Source organism: Notolepis coatsorum (genome assembly GCF_963971535.1).
Source record: "Notolepis coatsorum genome assembly, chromosome: 10".
Lineage (NCBI taxonomy): Eukaryota > Metazoa > Chordata > Actinopteri > Aulopiformes > Paralepididae > Notolepis > Notolepis coatsorum.
The window spans coordinates 42,387,679-42,406,334 of record NC_140174.1 but is presented as its reverse complement, the minus strand read 5'-3'; the positions used below and the strand labels follow the sequence as shown (position 1 = coordinate 42,406,334).

At 42.6% G+C, this 18,656-nt stretch overlaps 1 protein-coding gene across 2 annotated transcripts in view; it reads right to left on the bottom strand.

Moving 5' to 3' along the window:
* fbxo11b (F-box protein 11b) overlaps nt 1-18,656 on the bottom strand; it is a 39,772-nt gene that overhangs the window by 11,233 nt on the left and 9,883 nt on the right. For both annotated transcript variants that reach the window (XM_084323750.1, XM_084323751.1), the window contains exons 9-17: nt 9,823-9,934; nt 9,468-9,574; nt 9,032-9,169; nt 8,708-8,925; nt 5,254-5,434; nt 4,580-4,702; nt 3,165-3,250; nt 3,001-3,077; nt 2,014-2,157 (exon numbers count right to left, since the gene is read on the bottom strand). In XM_084323750.1, coding sequence (XP_084179876.1) covers nt 2,014-2,157; nt 3,001-3,077; nt 3,165-3,250; nt 4,580-4,702; nt 5,254-5,434; nt 8,708-8,925; nt 9,032-9,169; nt 9,468-9,574; nt 9,823-9,934 — 1,186 coding nt within the window. The remainder of the gene's footprint in view (nt 1-2,013; nt 2,158-3,000; nt 3,078-3,164; nt 3,251-4,579; nt 4,703-5,253; nt 5,435-8,707; nt 8,926-9,031; nt 9,170-9,467; nt 9,575-9,822; nt 9,935-18,656) is intronic.

The window sequence follows — 18,656 nt, the reverse complement described above, 5'->3', positions numbered from 1 at the left end:
TTCGACTAGGAAACGTTGTCATAACGTTACCTCAGGATACCACTGTATATTGTATTTAGTTGGTTAGCTATTTAGCTAATGTGGATAGCATTTTTAATAGCATCAATGCTAGCTGGCTGGCTACAGCTTTATTTACTAAATTATGGAGGCTTTTTAATCGTCAAGGTAAGAGGATTTGTAGGCGTATGCTATGGAACAATATGTGCTTGGGTTTTCAGAAAAAAAAGGCCAGCTATGTGACGCTAATCTCTAGTTAGTATCGTGTATTGCATCACAGTAGCCTCCCGATCAAGCTCAATAGCTTCTGTAACACAAATGCAACTACTCTGATGCCATTGTTGTTTAATAATAACTCCCGGTGTTTAACACATTCCCAGCCACGCAATTTGAGCATCTTATACCACTCTCTGCCACCACTTTAAGTCTATGGAGATGTTCACCTTCTTTGCAGGGCTATAACTTTTTTAATTGTATTGCTAAATTGACATTACTATGGCCCATTCAACATCGATTATCTATCGTTCAGGATGTGGGAACGTTATACTTTTTCATTCTTCTGAAAATACAGTCTAGAATATAAATATGTTATCGTTTTCTGCAGTAATTCCTAGAACGTGAGATAGGCATAAACGCATATATAGATTATCAACTGCCGTTTGTTGCCGATCCACGCTATATAAAAAATGTCAACTGTACATGATCCTAAACGTTATGACTTATCATGCGCGGATGAACGGGGGGGGGGGGGGGGGGGTCGTTTATAATTCAGTGATCGTCAGTAAATGCTTTATGTAGTATGGGTGATATATTGATCAGAGCTGTTTGCATTGATAACAATAAACAAACGGGCTGAAAGTAACGTCAGCGTCCTCTTACCGTTCGCTGATGAGACTGGAGAAAGATCCCACTTATCTGACGGCGATCTCCTAAATCCATTTCCGGTTTGTATCATCATAATAAACGCCCAAATCGTATCGATTATTGCGCTATGGCAGCGCGGACGTGTGTCTACAGTCACGCAACAATATGCGAGTGGTGGACGCATTCGTCAGATGCACCGGGATCACAAGAGATCCACTTCCGGTTGCAACTCGCCGATCATCCACCAGGCGGCAGTATTGAAGCGTTGCAGAGTTGTGCATGCTCCCACTGCATCAGACCAGGCTCCGTGAGGGAATTATGAATAACATGACGAAAAAATGAAATATGATCTCAATAACGTCGTACGCCGTGGAATGGCAGAATTCGCATGAACTTGAAACACGTCGTAAGCCGTTTCCGGCGTGGGATGTGTTAATAAACACTTCTAGCCAGGACATATAAGACATATGCATCATGTTTATTTTTTTTGTCTGGGTTTGCATGGGGATTAAGGGAGATGCGTGTGAGCATGTGTGTGTGCGCCTTGGTTGGGAGTGTGTGTACAGCAGAGCCCTGCTCGCTTGAGATAGAGAGCACAGCTCGTGTGTGAGCATGTGTGCGCCTCGGTCGGGATTGTGTACAGCAGAGCCCCGCTCCGCTTCAGACAGATAGAGCACAGCATATGTAAAGCTGTAAAAGCCCGATCAAGCTCAATAGCTGTACATGTCATTGTTGTTGTGATGTTTTCACACACGGGGTAAGGGAGGTGGGCTATCGCGTCATCGGTTCAGGAGAAGACGCGTATCGCTTGTAAAGATGGTGACGCAATGGGGGGCGTCTTCAGAATTCCGCACTCTGGGAGCTGGTATCAGAAAGTACCGTCTTCAGGCTGCCAGAACACAGTTCCGTGTGGCAGAAAGGTGTAAACGATCAAATATTTTGCCTAAAACTACCAAAATCGTTTTAGTCTGGACATGGCCTTACTGTCAGTATGTACAGAATTGATTACTGTGGGAACTTTGACCAGATCCCATCAATAAACATCAGTATGCATCATCAGTATCTGCAATAATTTTCCATGATCAGCGCGCACGGTGGGAAGTATCCGACGTGGCCGGTACGGCAGTTTCAACTGTGAGACGATGAACACACCTCTGCCGCCGTTGAAGATGCAGATGCCTCCGTCCCGGCCGTCGTGGATCTTGTTGCGTCTCAGTGTGGGGTTGCTGTCGGTCTTGATCCACACCCCGGCCATGGCGTTGTCAAAGATCTCGTTGTCCTCGATGAAGCCCAGACCTGTGTGGTTCACAATCATTCTGGCTCTTCATACAGACCTACTACATGTCATCATATACAGTCGATATACAGCTGATGGAATAAACGAGCCACTAGTGAGCCATCCCCGGCTCTCTGCTTCCGTGTTAAAAAAGAAAACGACAGCTTGTTCACCTGTCGACTCTTTTTCTACCTAAAGTTTAACCTAAAATACGTTTGACAAGATTTCTAGCAGTACGTTTGATGCGATATTGCTGGATCTTGAGTCATATTTGATCTGCAATGCCTAATTTGACAGTTTGATCTGAACTAAATACTAGAGCGTTACCTATGCATGCACTACATTGCATTGGCGGTGCTCTAGTGGCTGAAACTACTCTGTACAGTATGTCTTTAAAACAACTAAACACTCTGGCTTTTCATACATACGTTGTAATCATATAGTGAATATAGAGCTCAGCACACATTTCAGCCATTAGTGCCAAGGAGTGTTATTACTCAGTGTTGAAACAAGCCCATGTCTTGCCTTGATTTGCAACAGTTGTGTAAGCAGATCAGTTCACTTCAGCCTCATACCACATGTCATTGTGAGTTTAATTGGCCAGTCGTCAGGGATGGGACAGTTAAGGCCCGCTCATTCATTATGTTCCTCTCCAATAGACCATGACTAACTAAGAAGAGCTGGCCTGCACTACAGGACAGGACTGACGAGACCAATCTAATGTCTTACACATAACCCAATAATCATATTAGTTTAGTTAATGGTTGGTCAGTAAGGGGGAAAAAATCTTTATCTATGTAAAGTGGTTACATAGATAAAAAAGGTACCAGAAGCGACACAGACTGACATGGTGAAGTGCAGACCTGAGTTGTAGACCAAGATGCCTCCGTTCTGTCCTCCCCAGATCTTGTTGCGCCTGATTTTCGGGTTGCTCCCCGTCCTGTAAGCGGGACAATGCGGGTTAAGTGAGGCTCGTTGGGAGTTGTGTGTGAACGATCAAAGAGCGCAGTGGGGAGGCTGTTCTTACCGTATCTGAACACCGGAGTACATGTGATTGTAGATGTCATTGTCTTCCAAAACCCCGTGGCCGTTGTCGTAGAAATACACACCGACCTGAGAGAGAGAGAGAGAGAGAGAGAGAGAGAGAGAGAGATTCAGGACACTAATGGAAGGAAAACACGTTTGATCGTGCGGTTTGGCTCGTCTTGGCTGATTTTTATTTAACCTTTATTTAACCAGGTAATAACCAGAGATTAAAATATATTTTCAAGAGTGACGTGGCCAAAAATGGCAGCAGTACAGCAGTTTCATACAGTACACAACTACACACAGATTAGCTCAATAGGGCTTTACAGTAAAAGTGCAGGAAAACCATGTGATCCTATTTAAATTAAAACAATTACAAACATCAACTAGCGAGGGTGGCGGAGAGGAGGAGCCTTGCTAAGCTCCAGGCCATCAGGGAAAACCCCTCCCACCCACTATACACAGACTTGGCTGACAGGAGGAGCATGTTCAGTGCCAGGCTCACACTACCTAAATGCAGCACTGAACGGCACAGGAAGTCCTTCATTCCAACAGCCATCAGACTATACAATGCATCACTGTGCCTCACTGCATCACCGAGCACAGTGACAGTTACCATCTTCCTGGACTCTTAGTTTTGAAACAGCACTGTGCAATATTACACCTACTGTAGACATCAGTATATTTTTACTGTATATTTTATTCTATTTTTATTCTATTTTATTCTACTCTTATCTTAGGCAATTTGATTTGATTTGTTTTGTTATTCTTATTCGTGACCTGTTCTGTCTAAATGTTTAAATGTTGAGCGATTTGCAGTGTCAAATTTCCCTCGGGATAGTAAAAGTATTTCTATTCTATTCTATTCTATAATAGTGTCAGTTTCTATAGCTTTCACCATGCCTTTAAATTAATCAGTGACTATATCCTGGAGTTGAAGTTAATTTTGCAGGCTATTCCATGCAGATGGTGCAGAAAACATGAAGGCCCTCTTTCATAATTCAGTCTGAATTCTAGGAACAGTTATAAGTCTAGTGTCCTGAGACCATAACCTATAGTTGCCCTGATGGTCAGATGCAGGTCAGACCCAAACCGATACAGAAAAAGTGAGAGAAGACTTTTGCCTTAATTACCGGTAACCTCCCTGAAGTCAATGAGATGCAAGTACACAGGGTCCATCTCATAATCGCAGGAAATCGTATTTGTGACCTTTCAACTGTCCAAATTTTTGTTCGGGATAAATGTATGCATTTATTTCTTATTTAACCAGACAGGTCAATAAAGAACAAATTCTTATTTACAATGACAGCCTGGTGAGGGGACAAAAGGACATCTCGAAGGGCAACAGAAAAAGAAAAAAGAAACAGAAGGAATAATCCAGACAAGAAATTAAAAGTGACAGTTGTGTGTGTTTACCTGTTTGCCGCTGTGTATGCGGTTCCTGCGGAGGACAGGAGTGCTGCCGGTCGTCACCCAGACCCCTGCCAGCGTGTTGCTGTACACCTCGTTCTCCTCGATCACCCCCTGGCCCTTCTCATGCTGAAACACACAGCAAGGACAGCCGTCAAATACACACTCATATGCATGGGAAATGAGGAGAACGTCATTGTTAACTCAACTACACAATGCAGCACGGCCGTACAATATAGACAAAATATCACGTAGCATTTGAGTGCATTCTTAAAGCCCCCATTTGTAGAATTTAACGATAATCTATCATATTATTGTCAGATTAGTTGTGATACCTTGGTATAATTACAGTAAACGAATGAGACCATTGACGAAACAATTGGTAGCCTAATTCTCATGCTAAGACCACATTACCCATTCAATATTTGCCACTTGCTTTACGATAAAAAAATTGCCACTAAGAAAACACATTTTCCTGAAACACTTTCATAATCATCTAGCCAAAAAAAGATGGCACTTAAGTAACAAACAAACAGACGCATCTTAAATCTCACTCTAGCAATCATTTGCATGTTAAACTCATTTTAAATATTGTTCAGTCCTACTAAATAGCTGAAAAATATCTATGAAAATTAAGAAAAAAAGCATCCAGCTCCCTATGTAGATGCGTGTGTATTTACCACATAGATGCCTCCATGCTGTCCGTCGTGGATCTTGTTGTGTCGTACGATGGGGCAGCTGTTGGTTCGAATCTGGATTCCCGCCAGGGCGTTCCCATAGATATCGTTTCCTTCTATCAAACCCCGCCCGTCTCCGAATATGTACACCCCTCCTTGGTTCCCGTTGAAGATGGCGTTGCCCCTGGATACGGATAAGAAAAGAAAATAACTCATTACACAAGTTGTACAAAAGTACAATAACAGTTCAACAGTCTGAGAACAATCCCAAAACTACACTTTTATTCGTCCCCAAACTGATGAGGCACCATCCCCAATGCGGTTGTATATGAATTCAAGCTTTTCTTTCATCTACCAACCTGGGACCATCTGCCAAATCCGTTTCGACCCATCTTTACTAGGGGAGGGACGATACATCGATCCAGATCGATATATCGATCCATTATCAATTATCAAATAAGATCGATGCAACGTAAAAAGATCGATTCATATTGCGATACTATTATTTTGAAAATCCCCTGGTGAGCATATCCGCCCGGCCGCAACAACAATATCTCTGTGTGTGTAGACATTAGACAGCATTGCTTCAGAGTCCGCCTATTTTTCTTTTCACAACGGGTCAAATGCATCCAACATGCTTTGCATCCTCGCCATTCCTTTATGCCCACGTTGCGTTAAATACCGAAATGAACGTTGCGTAAGCTAACTAAGCTAAGCTGATCAGAGCCATTGAGAGAACAGCAGAGGTCCATTAGGGACTGGGGAAGGCATTCTTTCTGTGTGTGTCTGCGTTTGGAAAGAGGGGTTTTAGGTTGCGTGTTGTGAGTTCCAAAAATTTTAACTTAAAGTTTAAAGCTCAATTTATCAAAACGTGGCACTTTACAGTGAACAGGAGGTCTATTTGTATTAAAAAACAATATTTTTTTCTCATTTAAATGTCTGGAAGAGCTCAAAAATAAAAATGTTAAAAGATATTTCCGTTGCCTTTTTTGAGTTGATCTAAATGTTACTGAATGCAGGGATTAAAGCAAAAAAAATTCTCCCGACTTTTTTTTCTGGCCAAGTCATATTCTTATTTTAAACTCCACTGTATTTTTTTTATAGCGTTAGCGTTTTAAGGGAGCCTACTTGTAGAGCCTACTATCCTGACTGTGACTATAGACCGTACTGTTGTGGTTGTTGTGCCAGGCAGGGAGGCTGTGTGCTGGAGAGCGTGAATGCAAGTCTTGTGGCTAGCTTCTGATTGATGGCGAGCTACCACCCTTTTCCCATTACTTTGAACCATGAACTAAACGGCTTGTTATCATACAAACAAGGGACTAAACACGTTTCGCAATTATGCCACAACAACAATGGACAGTCTCCTCCCCACCATTTGTATATATTTTTTTACCACCCACCCCCTCCTAATGTACAGTCTCCTCCTCATCATATGTATATATTTACTGTTAGGATCTCTGGGTAACAGTACTGTATATTTGCATATCGTATATATGTGACAAATGTAACAGTACTATATACCTGTAAGTCATGTATGTCCCTATGTCATAAATGTCATGATGTCATGCATGTTGTGTATGTCATAAATGTCACTATGAATTGAAAATGGGGGACCCTGATAATGTAAACAAGACAAACGCCTTTCTCTGGTCTGCATCCCCTTAACAATTGTGTGTATTGCTACTGGATTTACCAGATCCAGAGTGAATGAATGAAAACTTTATTTAATACACAAGACCCTCTTCTTGGGACCAAGTAAGGTTTCGTCGATAATCCAATGTACAGTTACAAACCCCCCCATCCCACCCACCTCCAATGTACAGTCCCCCCACCCCACCTACCCAACCTCCTCCAATGTACAGTTTCTTCGTCAAATGTATATACCGGTACTATCTTTTTTAGACTATTTTTGTATCACAAACAATACTGTATTTGTAAATCTGGTATGTCATAAATGTATAGATGTAGCAGTATTGTCTATCTGTATGTCATGTGTGTCATATGTTATGAATTGAAAATGGGGGACCCTGATGTAAACAAGACGAAAGTCTTTCTCTGGTCTGCATCCCCTTAACAATTGTGTGTATTGAGCTGTACTGTATTGTACCCATTCTGCAATCTGTTAATAACAATCAATCAATATTTAACAGATTGCAGAATGGGTACAATACAGTACAGCTCAATACACACAACTGTTAAGGGGATGCAGACCAGAGAAAGACATTAGTCTTGTTTACATCAGGGTCCCTCATTTTCAATTCATAGTGACATACTACAGGTATATAGTAATGTTACATTTGTGTCATATACGATATGCAAATATACAGTACTGTTACCCAGAGATCCTAACAGAGATTATACATATGATGGGGAGGAGACTGTACATTAGGAGGGGGTACTGTGAAGTAACACGACAATGACAAATGTGTTGTTTCTGTTTTTCTTTTTTAAATAGTTGCGGCACACGGAACAAGTTAACAACTCACCACTACAGACAGCCCCCAGTAGCCTAGGCCCGGGTTTCCGCTATAAAAAATGTGTGCCGGTCTCCGTGTCCTTGAAGATTTCAATCTCCCGGACAAATGGGAGAAATTCCGATCAAGAGTTTATTGAGCTTAAAAACAATTGATAACGCAAATAACGTTCTGATTAACAAAGGCATTCGTTTTGTGGCATTAACGTTACCTAGATTTATCAACATTCATATGTACATTTATCATACACGGAAAGCGAGTGGCGCAAGCACACACACGCAACAACAACACACTGGTTGTCACGTAAATAATGTTCTGATTAACAAAAGGCATTTGTTTTGTGGCATTCACGTTACCTAGATTTTTCAATAGCAATAGTAATATATATGTTTCTTTAGACTAGAATAAGTAAAATTAACTTACTGTCTCTGAAAAGTTGCCGCATGTCAGTGTTGTTGAGTCAAGTTTACTCTCGAGTAGAGCTAAAGCAATGGCCGACTTTCAGAAACAAATAGTCGCTTCCCATTGGTGCTGAGCACAGCGGAGGCGGGTGAAAGCGCTGTAAACTCAGAACAATCTCGCCTTCTGGTTGGTTGCATTTGCCTGAGAATTTGCCGATTGCTCGCAAATGACTGCTTGGCGCGGGCGCGGTAGAAAAAAAATTCCCTTTTTCATGATATTTGACGCCTCTGATTGGCTCAGGTTAAAATCCGTCACGACTCCGAATCAAATGACGGAATCTCCAAATCAAATGGACGGATATCCGTCTCAAGACGGAACGCTTTAATGCCTGTGAATGGGCATATAATATCGTCTCGATCGCAGGCACCTGAATCGTATCGTATCGTGGCAGACTTTGTGATATCGGCAAATATCGTATCGTTGTCCAAATAATCGATATCGTATCGTAATGAAGCTGGTGATTCCCACCCCTATTTTACCGTACCCTTGACCTTCAGCCCTGGATGACCGCAGGTTCTTACCGTATCGTCGGGTCACTGTTGGAGGTGATCCAGACTCCGGCGAAGTTGTTGGCGTAAATCTTGTTCTCTATGAACTGCCCCCGCCCTTTCTCATGGACGTAGATGCCCCCCGTCTGGCCGTGGTGGATCTCACAACGTACCACCGTGGGGTTGGCGTACGCCTTCACCTCGAAACCCGCTATGCGGTTCCTATGGATGTTGCAGCTCTCGAAGTAACCCTGCGAACGGCGAGAGAGGAGGGTTGAAACGGTAGAAGAAGTGACAAAACAATTATCTTGACTTTCGGGTTGTAGGCAGGCCTTTGGGTAGGAAGCGCTCGGTTACCATGCCGTGATCGAAAGTGAACACTCCCACGTCTCGGCCATGGTGGATGTGGTTACGTCTGATGATGGGGTTACCGTGGTTCTTCACCCAGATTCCAGCGAGCGCATTGTTACTGATCTCGTTGTCCTCATATATACCCTGCACCAGACAGGCCAGAATGACAGGGTTTAGTGTTCACATACACACACTTGTGTGGTTGGTTAACACGCAGATGTCTGGTAAAAACTCAGTGGTGGCTTTTGTGTTTTAACTTGAACTGAACGTTTACATGGATCTCCGTGTTGCGAGTGAGTGTATAACATCAAATGGCTGTCGATCTGAAAATGTGGTCGTTTCTCTTCATTCCTAAAAAGTCTAACCTTATGGAGATACAAGGTTTTCACCCAACAGCAGCAGCATGCGTGTGTATGTCTGTGGTTAACTATGTGTGTATTACCTGTGCGTGGTCTGTAATGTACAGCCCAACGTTCTCACAGTCACTGATGTTGCAGTGTTTGATAGTGGGACACGCTCCCTGGCCACTCACACACACTGCCGAGCCCACTGGAAAGAAACGGAAAAAAAAACATATTCACCAACAAGCTCCGCTATGCAAAACTATCACACCAAATTCTTAAAAAGTCTCCAAGCAAGGATACTGAATAACAAAAGGTTTCAGAAATGTAAACAAGGACTCTATCTGATTCGTTTATCAATCGGCAGTAATTTCAGTGCATCCAAAACGGCATTCACTCACAGCAAAAAGAAAAAAAGGTCAATGTGCGTGTGTCCTGTCCATGCGTGTGCGTTACCTGTGCAGGTAGATCGGATGATGCAGTGGTCTATGTTTGGACTACAGTTGACTGTGATCTCCAGACAGTGGTGGGCGTTGTGGTGCTGCGCCGACTTATCATCTGGGTTGAACTGGAAAGAAAAAAAACACATGGTGCAGGTCAAACAGATGCTTGGAAAAGTCAGTAGTTATGATCACACCCCTCTTTAAGCATGTCCACAGCTAGGACATGCCAATCACACCCCTCTTTAAGCATGTCCACAGCTAGGACAGCCAATCACACCCCTCTTTAAAAGGAAAACGCCAACATTTTGGAAATTAGCTTATTTGCCATCTTCCCTGGAGTTAGACAAGAAGATACATACCTTTGTTGTGTCTGTGCGTGCGTTAGGCTTAGGGAACGCCTGCTCCGTTAGCTTAGCTTAATCACTGGAAGTGGGTCAGACTTGTATCCTCAAGTTCCCTACAGTCACGAAAGGATCCGAACCGATTGAAGTTTATGGATACCATGACTTAAAATCCTCTTACCTTGACGATTAAAAGCCTCCCCAATTTAGAAAACAGTATTCCCATGGCTGGTGTTGATATGCTGCTACTGTAGCTAACGAAAACCAACAACCGGACACTCAAGCAGATAACGAGGGTAATAACTTCCGGTGGGGGGGGTTACAAAATAAAAGAGCGACGTCTATAGCAGTGGAAATACGTTTATTTTGTACATTATCTAACGTTAACACAAACCTAAACTAACGTTACAAATAACCTAAAGTTAGTTTAGGTTCGTGTTAACGTTAGATAATGTACAAAATAAACGTATTTCCACTGCTATAGACGTTGCTCTTTTATTTTGGAACCCCCCGACCGGAAGTTATTACCCTCGTTATCTGCTTGAGTGTCCGGTTGTTGGTTTTCGTTAGCTACAGTAGCAGCATATCAACACCAGCCATGGGAATACTGTTTTCTAAATTGGGGAGGCTTTTAATAGTCAAGGTAAGAGGATTTTAAGTCATGGTATCAATAAACTTCAATCGGTTCGGATCCTTTCGTGACTGTAGGGAACTTGAGGATACAAGTCTGACCCACTTCCAGTGATTAAGCTAAGCTAACGGAGCAGGCGTTCCCTAAGCCTAACGCACGCACAGACACAACAAAGGTATGTATCTTCTTGTCCAACTCCAGGGAAGATGGCAAATAAGCTAAATTCCCAAAATGTTGGCGTTTTCCTTTAAGCATGTCCACAGCTAGGACAGCCAATCACACCCCTCTTTAAGCATGTCCACAGCTAGGACAGCCAATCACACCCCTCTTTAAGCATGTCCACAGCTAGGACAGCCAATCACACCCCTCTTTAAGCATGTCCAGCTAGGACAGTCAATCACACCCCTCCTTAAGCATGTCCACAGCTAGGAGAGCCAATCACACCCCTCCTTAAGCATGTCCACAGCTAGGACAGCCAATCACCCCCCTCTTTAAGCCCGTCCACAGCTACAGCCAATCACATTTAAATGGCTGCTTTTTTTATATAGTGCTTTTATCCAAAGCACTTTACAATTTGTTACTCACATTTTACCCATTCACTCACACACCGACAGCGGAGGCAAACATGCAAGGTGCCAACCTGCTCATCGGGAGCAATTAGGGGTTAAGGCCATGGTTACACTGGGGAAAAACAGCAACGTTGTATTTTCAAATGATTACGTTTGCATGTCCAAGTTAAAAGGAAACGCTGTTTTGGCAGGAAAGCGCGTTTTCCTAGCGGCAACGCTCAAAGGGTGTTTGCGTTTTGAAAACTCGCCGACAACAGTGCCATGTAATTTGCGCAATGCCCAATGCCCATGCGCAGTAGAGACAGACGCCAAATTCTCCCCTGGCTGGACCTCGACTCAGTCCATTAGTCCAAACATCAGAACTATTTCTGGGAGTCACTTGCAATATCGCGCTATAATTAATATAATTTGCTGTCTCCCGACACCAACCAGCCATATGGGGAGGCTATACAGGATATCAGCTGCGTCCTCCTCAGATTGCTTAATCATGTGTAACACGCACGGTTATTTTCAGTGTTTACAGCAGAGCTGTCCCAAGTAGCTGCGGCTACCATGTGTTGTCAAGTTATTGTTATAAGGAGCCCAGTCCAAACTACAACAGTCTGCATACCCTTAATAATTGTGTGTATTGAGCCGTATTGTACCCATTCTGCAATCTGTTAAATAAAGTTTTCATCCATTTCTACTAGCGTTAACGTTACTACGTTAATAGCCTCGATGCTAACTATATACATGGAGAATGCCATTCACATTAGCATGTAGCTAACAACATCGGAGATCTTTTTGTGAGACTAAACTATCCGCTCTTGGTGGTAAATTGTGTTGTTGGTTGTTTCATCAACAAATGAGAGGTAGAACACAGTGAATGTATCCGTTTTGTTTATTGCACTTTGTTTCTTGCTGAAAAATAAATACTACGTTGCTAAAATGACTCATGCGAGGTATTTAACACTTTCAGAGCCCAAGCTTAACCTTGATTTACCGGTTGAATGCCCACCATCCACTTCAATGTTAGCGCTAAAAACGCCTAATCTATGTTTTAAATTATGTGTCTAATCTGCCTGTCGCTTATCAATGACTCGTTTTCCAGTCAACATTGTCGAAGCGGATTGTTTTTTTATCGGTTCATTTTCGTTTGATAGCATTTTGAAAAGCCCTCGTTTTCAAGGAAAATATAAAGATTCCATGATAAGATGTTTACTGGAATATTCTAGAATACACAAATATTGTAATTTTTCTGCCTATTTATGAATCGTTTTCAAATAAACGCTAGATTATCGATAGTATATGTGTACGTATGCACGCTAGATACGCAAGCTGAAAAATCGATTCTCTGATTTCCTCATCAGCGATCGCGCACACAGAGACACATAGGGCAAACGCTGAGATCTCAGCGAATACAACTCTTGATTATCCCAAGACTGGTAAAATAGATTCCTTACCTCAGATCAGATTTTCTCCAAAAAGATCATTCAAATTCCTGATCGCCATTCCAAATATCGATCACACTTATTGATTGAGTATTGGCTACTGTGAATATATATTCCAGGCCGATTCCCGTCCCCGCGATGACTTCCATGTTGAGCAGACAGCTTGCCAGCTCAAGGAGCCAGCTGGCTCCGCCTCTACATATCGACTGATCCCAGGTCATTATAAGCGACTGACCTGCAGTTACACAGGGATAGACGATAGGGGGCACTTTTTTCCATTCTGAGCTGCTGTACCAATGGGAGACTCGGTTGATGAAATATGAAATCAGATCGCTAATAAAAAAAATAAAACGCTAATAAATGTCGTGGGCATTCAGGCATTGGGCTGATAAAACTAGATATGACGTCCCTGGCACTGAAAGTGTTAAGACTGTTGTTTTTTAGCAGGAAGTGTAGTGGTGCGTTCAACCTTTCTGATTGGTTGAAAATGGCCTTCATGTTTGAACTACATCGCCACCTACTGCTTTGGCATTGTACTACATACATCACTCGGTGCTCAGGAGGCAAAACGATGTCTAAGGCTGCGGTTACACCTTTCGTTTCATTTTCGTATCATTGTCATATGCGTTTCGCCGCGACGTCGTGCGCCTCGAGTCACTTTCGTTTTTTTTCCGTTTTTGTCACCTGAGCACACTGATGTAGTACACTGCCAAAGCAGTAGGTGGCAGTAGGTGGCAAACATGAAGGCAATTTCAACCAATCAGAACTTGAATGTGCCAATACACTTCCTGGAAGCTCCAGCAAAGAAAATGTCAACAAGGCAGGCGCCTATGCCGCGCCACCATCTTGCCTATTTACTCAATGCAGCAATTCTTTTTCAGCAAAGCCTAATAAAAGTGCAATAAACAAAACGGATACATTCACTGTGTGTTCTGCCTGTCATTTGTTGATGAAACAAAACTAACATCAACACAAGTGACCACCAAGAGCGGATAGTTTAGTCTAAAAAAAGATCGGTAGCATTGTTAGCTGCATGCTAACGTCAATGGAATTTGCCATTATAACAGTATAGCATTGTGGCTAGAAGCTAACGTTAGCTCACGCTACTTAGCCAGCACCAAACTGATGATATCGGGAGCTATCAGTGGTTAGATAACATTAGAGACAACGCTGTGTGTATTAAACAAAGGTGAATAGATGACTGGGCCATTTTGTTTAATGCTTGTTAAGTTGAAAGAGGAGCTTTGAGCTAACAGGGTTTGATAGCTAACACTAGCTCATGTTATCCAGTGGCAGTGCCAATCGGTAATGCTAGCAGAATGAATGGATGTAAACTTTCTTTAACATATTGCATATGGGTACAATACAATACGGCTCAATACAAACAATTGTTAAGGGAATGCAGACTGTTGTAGCTTGGACTGGGGTCCTTATAACAATAACTTGACAACACATAGTAGCTGCAGCTATTTGGTTTGGGACAGCTCTCTGTCACCGGAAGGGCACGCAGATGGTATCTACTGCGCATGGGCGTTTTCGCAACAACGGCTCCGTGCTGACTACACGCTGTTGTCGGCGCGTTTTTTAGCGGTTCTCCAAAACGCAAACACAATTTAGCGTTTCAGCCGTATCCAAAAAAAAACGCCAAAAAACGCATTTCTGTGTAATAGGGACATGAAACGTATTCAAAAACGTATAAAAAACGCCACAAAAACACTAGTCTAACCATGGCCTAACTTGCCTGCCATTATGTAGCGTTCTGAAAAACGAAACTGAAACTAATCATTCTGGCCCTAATGTAACCGCAGCCTTTAAGTGTCTTGCTCAGGGACACATCGACACACCGGCCGGGAATCGAACCGGGAACCTCCGGATTGCCAGACGACTGCTCTACCTCCCGAGCCACTGTCGCCCCACATTTATTATAGTCAACATAGCATACACACAGACAAAAATCACCACTGCATTTCTTCTACTTACAAGTCTGGTACATCCAGCAAACACCAGATTATAGCTCATATCCAGAAGATGTAGAACTCCAAAAACCACAGAGCCATTTGTTTTTAGTCAGTATAATTCATCATTGCAATGAACATGATCATACTTTTAGCCCTTTGAGTTACTATGAGTCTGCACCAGAACTACTTCCTTTATGTTGAGTTCTGAGTTACTATGAGTCTGAACGAGACGACTTCCTTTATGTTGAGTTCTGAGTTACTACGAGTCTGCCTGGACCAGAACTACTTCCTTTATGTTGAGTTCTGAGTTACTATGAGTCTGCCTGGACCAGAACTATTTCCGAGGCCATGGCTGTCACTTAGTAGTTCTGGGAAAAACTATGATGATCGTGTTCATCGCAATGATAAATTATACTGATCAAAAACAAACAGTACAGCTCTGTGGTGTTTTTATCTTTTCCGACAACAATGCTGTTATACAACATCTGCATATGAGCTATAATCTGGTGCTGGCTGGATACTTGTAGGTAAAAGAAACGCATTGTTGGTTATTTAGTAAATAAAATACAATTATACTGGCCTTATCATTTAAGACCGCCAATCACACCCCTCTTCAGCCTGTCTACAGTTAAGACAGCCAACCACAGGGATCCAGAGTGTGACCATTTTTTAACACTTTGACTGCCCATCACGAGTTTTCTCGGGTTTATCCTGGTAATATAAGCTTTTATGTGATTACGTGATATGGCTGTTTCACTGTGCGAGCGGTCAGTAACTAGGAGAATGGATTTTCAGCTTGCGGCACGAGCGTGCATGCGCACACATACTATCGATAATCTAGCGTTTATTTTAAAACGATTCATAAATAGGCCGAAAAATGACAACGTTCTAGAATATTCCAGTAAAGGGCGATTATCATGGAATCTCTTAATTTTTCTGTGAAATCTAGTGCTTTTCAAAATGCTAGAAAACGGAAATGAAGCGATAAAAAAACAATCTGCTACGACAATGTTGACTGGAAAATGAGTCTTTGATAAGCGACGGGCAGATTAGACACAGCCATAATTTAAAACATAGATTAGGCGATATTAACGTTAACATTGAAGTGGTGCTGGGCATTCAAGGAGGTAAACAGGAATTAAGCTTGGGCAGTGAAAGTGTTAAGATAGTGCTACTAACCAGTAGCACCAGTAGCACCGAAAGATTTATCAGATTGTATATCACATTCACTTTCGTTCATTGACGAGAGGGAGAGGTGTGTGTGTATGTATGCGAGAGAGAGACAGATGGAGAGACTAGAGCTAAGCAAACATGAAGCTCTCCGTAGAAATTCCCTATCTGGAGTGGTCAGCCAGCTCTCCGCTGTGTGCCCTCGTTTGTAGTAGCATTAAAACTCATCGATTCCTTATAGATAAATAAATAAAACACCGGATCCTTCTGTGCCACAGACGGTAGTCCCAAAATTACACTTAGTGGGAGCATCAAGCAAAGCAAGCAACAGAATTATTGGACTTCCAGTCAAACATTTTCAAAGTAATGGTCCTCAAGGCAAAGTCTAAGATCGATTTTCGTGAATAAAAAAAGTATAGAAGTCCAATAAATTCAGACAATATAGTATCAAAAGGTTTTATCTTTTTTTTTAAGATAAGACCCGTTTATATCTATTTATGGCTCCAAGGAGTAAGTGGGCTGATCCAGCCTTACTTTGCACTAGGGCTTGTAATCATATAGTGGTTCTCTTTCTGGGCACCAGCCAGGGTACAAAATAGTTACACGCCCAGCGCCACTGGCTTGTAGATTTATTCTTTGGCGATTAGAATTTAAGGTCTGCCCGCCACCTGGCGGCTAACAAAATACACTGCATCTACCGCTTCTCCTCCAATCCACTCCCTCCAGGCCGCTCACAGTGGTTTAACACTGATGTAATATACTACATGTAGTACAATGCCAAAGCAATAGATGGCGATGTACAAACATGAAGGCCATTTTCAACCAATGAGAAGGGTGAACCTGTGATATCCTGTTCAGGCTTTGTCACTCACATTCTGTTAGAAAATGTTTTGACACCATTGTTGTTGTCGTTAGCTTACATGCTAACGTTAATGGCAGCGACAATAGCATTGTGGCTAGGCTAGCTATCATCGCTTAATAGAGCTAATGAATGGATAAACAACGTTATTTAACATTGCAGAATGGGTACAATTACAATGCGGCTCAATACAAACAATTGTTAAGGGGCCCAGGGGGTGTAGACTGTTGTAGTTTGAGCTAATTTACACCATGCTCCCAAAAAAAATATATATATATATCTGTCAAGCGATGTGCCGCGGGGAGCGCTCGATTCAAGGTGAGCGGTGAGCGAGCGGAGAGCGACTTGGGGGCGGGGTCAACATGAGCGATTAGCGGAGCAATTCGTTTCCTTATATCGCTTCCTCAGGGTTCCAACTTGTGTTGACAAAATGCGCTCTCTCTCTAGACTAGAAAGGTGCACTCAGTAGAGCACAGATGTCCGCCAGGGCGGCAGCCACACATAATAATAATAATAGATTGGATTTGTAATGCACTTTTTGTTCACTGGGATCCCAAAGTGCTACACTACATGGATAAAAGTTAAAAAAATTGAAATAAAATGTGTCCCGACCCCACTTCTATGTTTCAATAAATTATTTGCATTTAAAACTATTAACGCCGACTCATCCCTTCAGTCCACTCAAAATTATGCTAATATTCCTTATGTTGTTTATGATATTAATTGAAAATAGCATATGAGAGTATTATATGTAATAATAACACATGGCGATATACTAAAAAGCTATTTAAAAATTTTGGCTAGTAAAAAATCTGCCGGGCTGGTACTTTTAAAAATCTACCAGCCAAATGGCTGGTAAGTCAAAAAGTTAAGTTTGTTCCCTGGCGCCAGCGTCTTCTTTCAACTGTTCCCAATGAGGAGTGAGCGTGTGCAGCAGCAGGCGGCCTCCTGGAGCAACAGCACCGGGCTTCGGTTTCATGTGTTCGCTCAGAGCGTTTCTAGTTGAAAACCTCTGAACTTTTTTAAAAAGGAGCCGATGTCGTCACCATCGCTCCTTTTCAGATAACCAATCATATCTGATGAATTGTGTCACGCGGCCACATCATACCTGCCCTACAGCTGCCAGATCACAGGCGACAGCAGGAACATCACCAAACTCATCCAAACAAATGAGGGCAAGCGTCGGCCGGTTGGTGGTCATCACAACAAATACAGTATATAGCTAATAAATAGGGGCTAATTGCGATGTCAGGCAATAAAACAAATAAACAATACAGGGCAAAGGTTAAAATCACCTTTTTTGTAAAATAACAAATAGATAACGTTAATCAAAAGCAAGAATGCTAGTCTTTCATACAGGGACCGAAACTAGAGAGCGCCACCCGCCATTGGCGCTCAGTTTTTACGTTTGGCAGTTAGTTAGTTTAATACATGAGGCATTGTGTAACGTTATCCAGCCGGCTAGCTACCGATAGCTCCCGACATCAACAAATGCTCCAGCAATAGTCCAGTGCATAATACCTCCGTTGGCTAGGTAGCTCACTAGTCACTACGAAATGTCGCAGTAAACTAAATAGTTCACTGAGGCGTTGTCTCAACGCCATCCAGCAGTAGCTACAGATAGCTCCTGACTAGGGATGGGAATCGAAAACCGGTTCCCGTTGGGAACCGGTTCCTAATTGGCCGATGCCTGGAACCGTGTGGCTCCTGTGACTTTCGATTCCCTTATCGCTGCCAGGTTTTTCCTACAGTTGCGCGCGTTAGCATGTAGCCATGGCAGACTCTATTTGATTCCTTAAGGGCTCGAAATTGCCTGGCTTTTGGTCATATGCTCCCGAAATGCTCCCGCTGTTTGGCTACTTCTATGTGCAGTGAAAACTACTTGAATG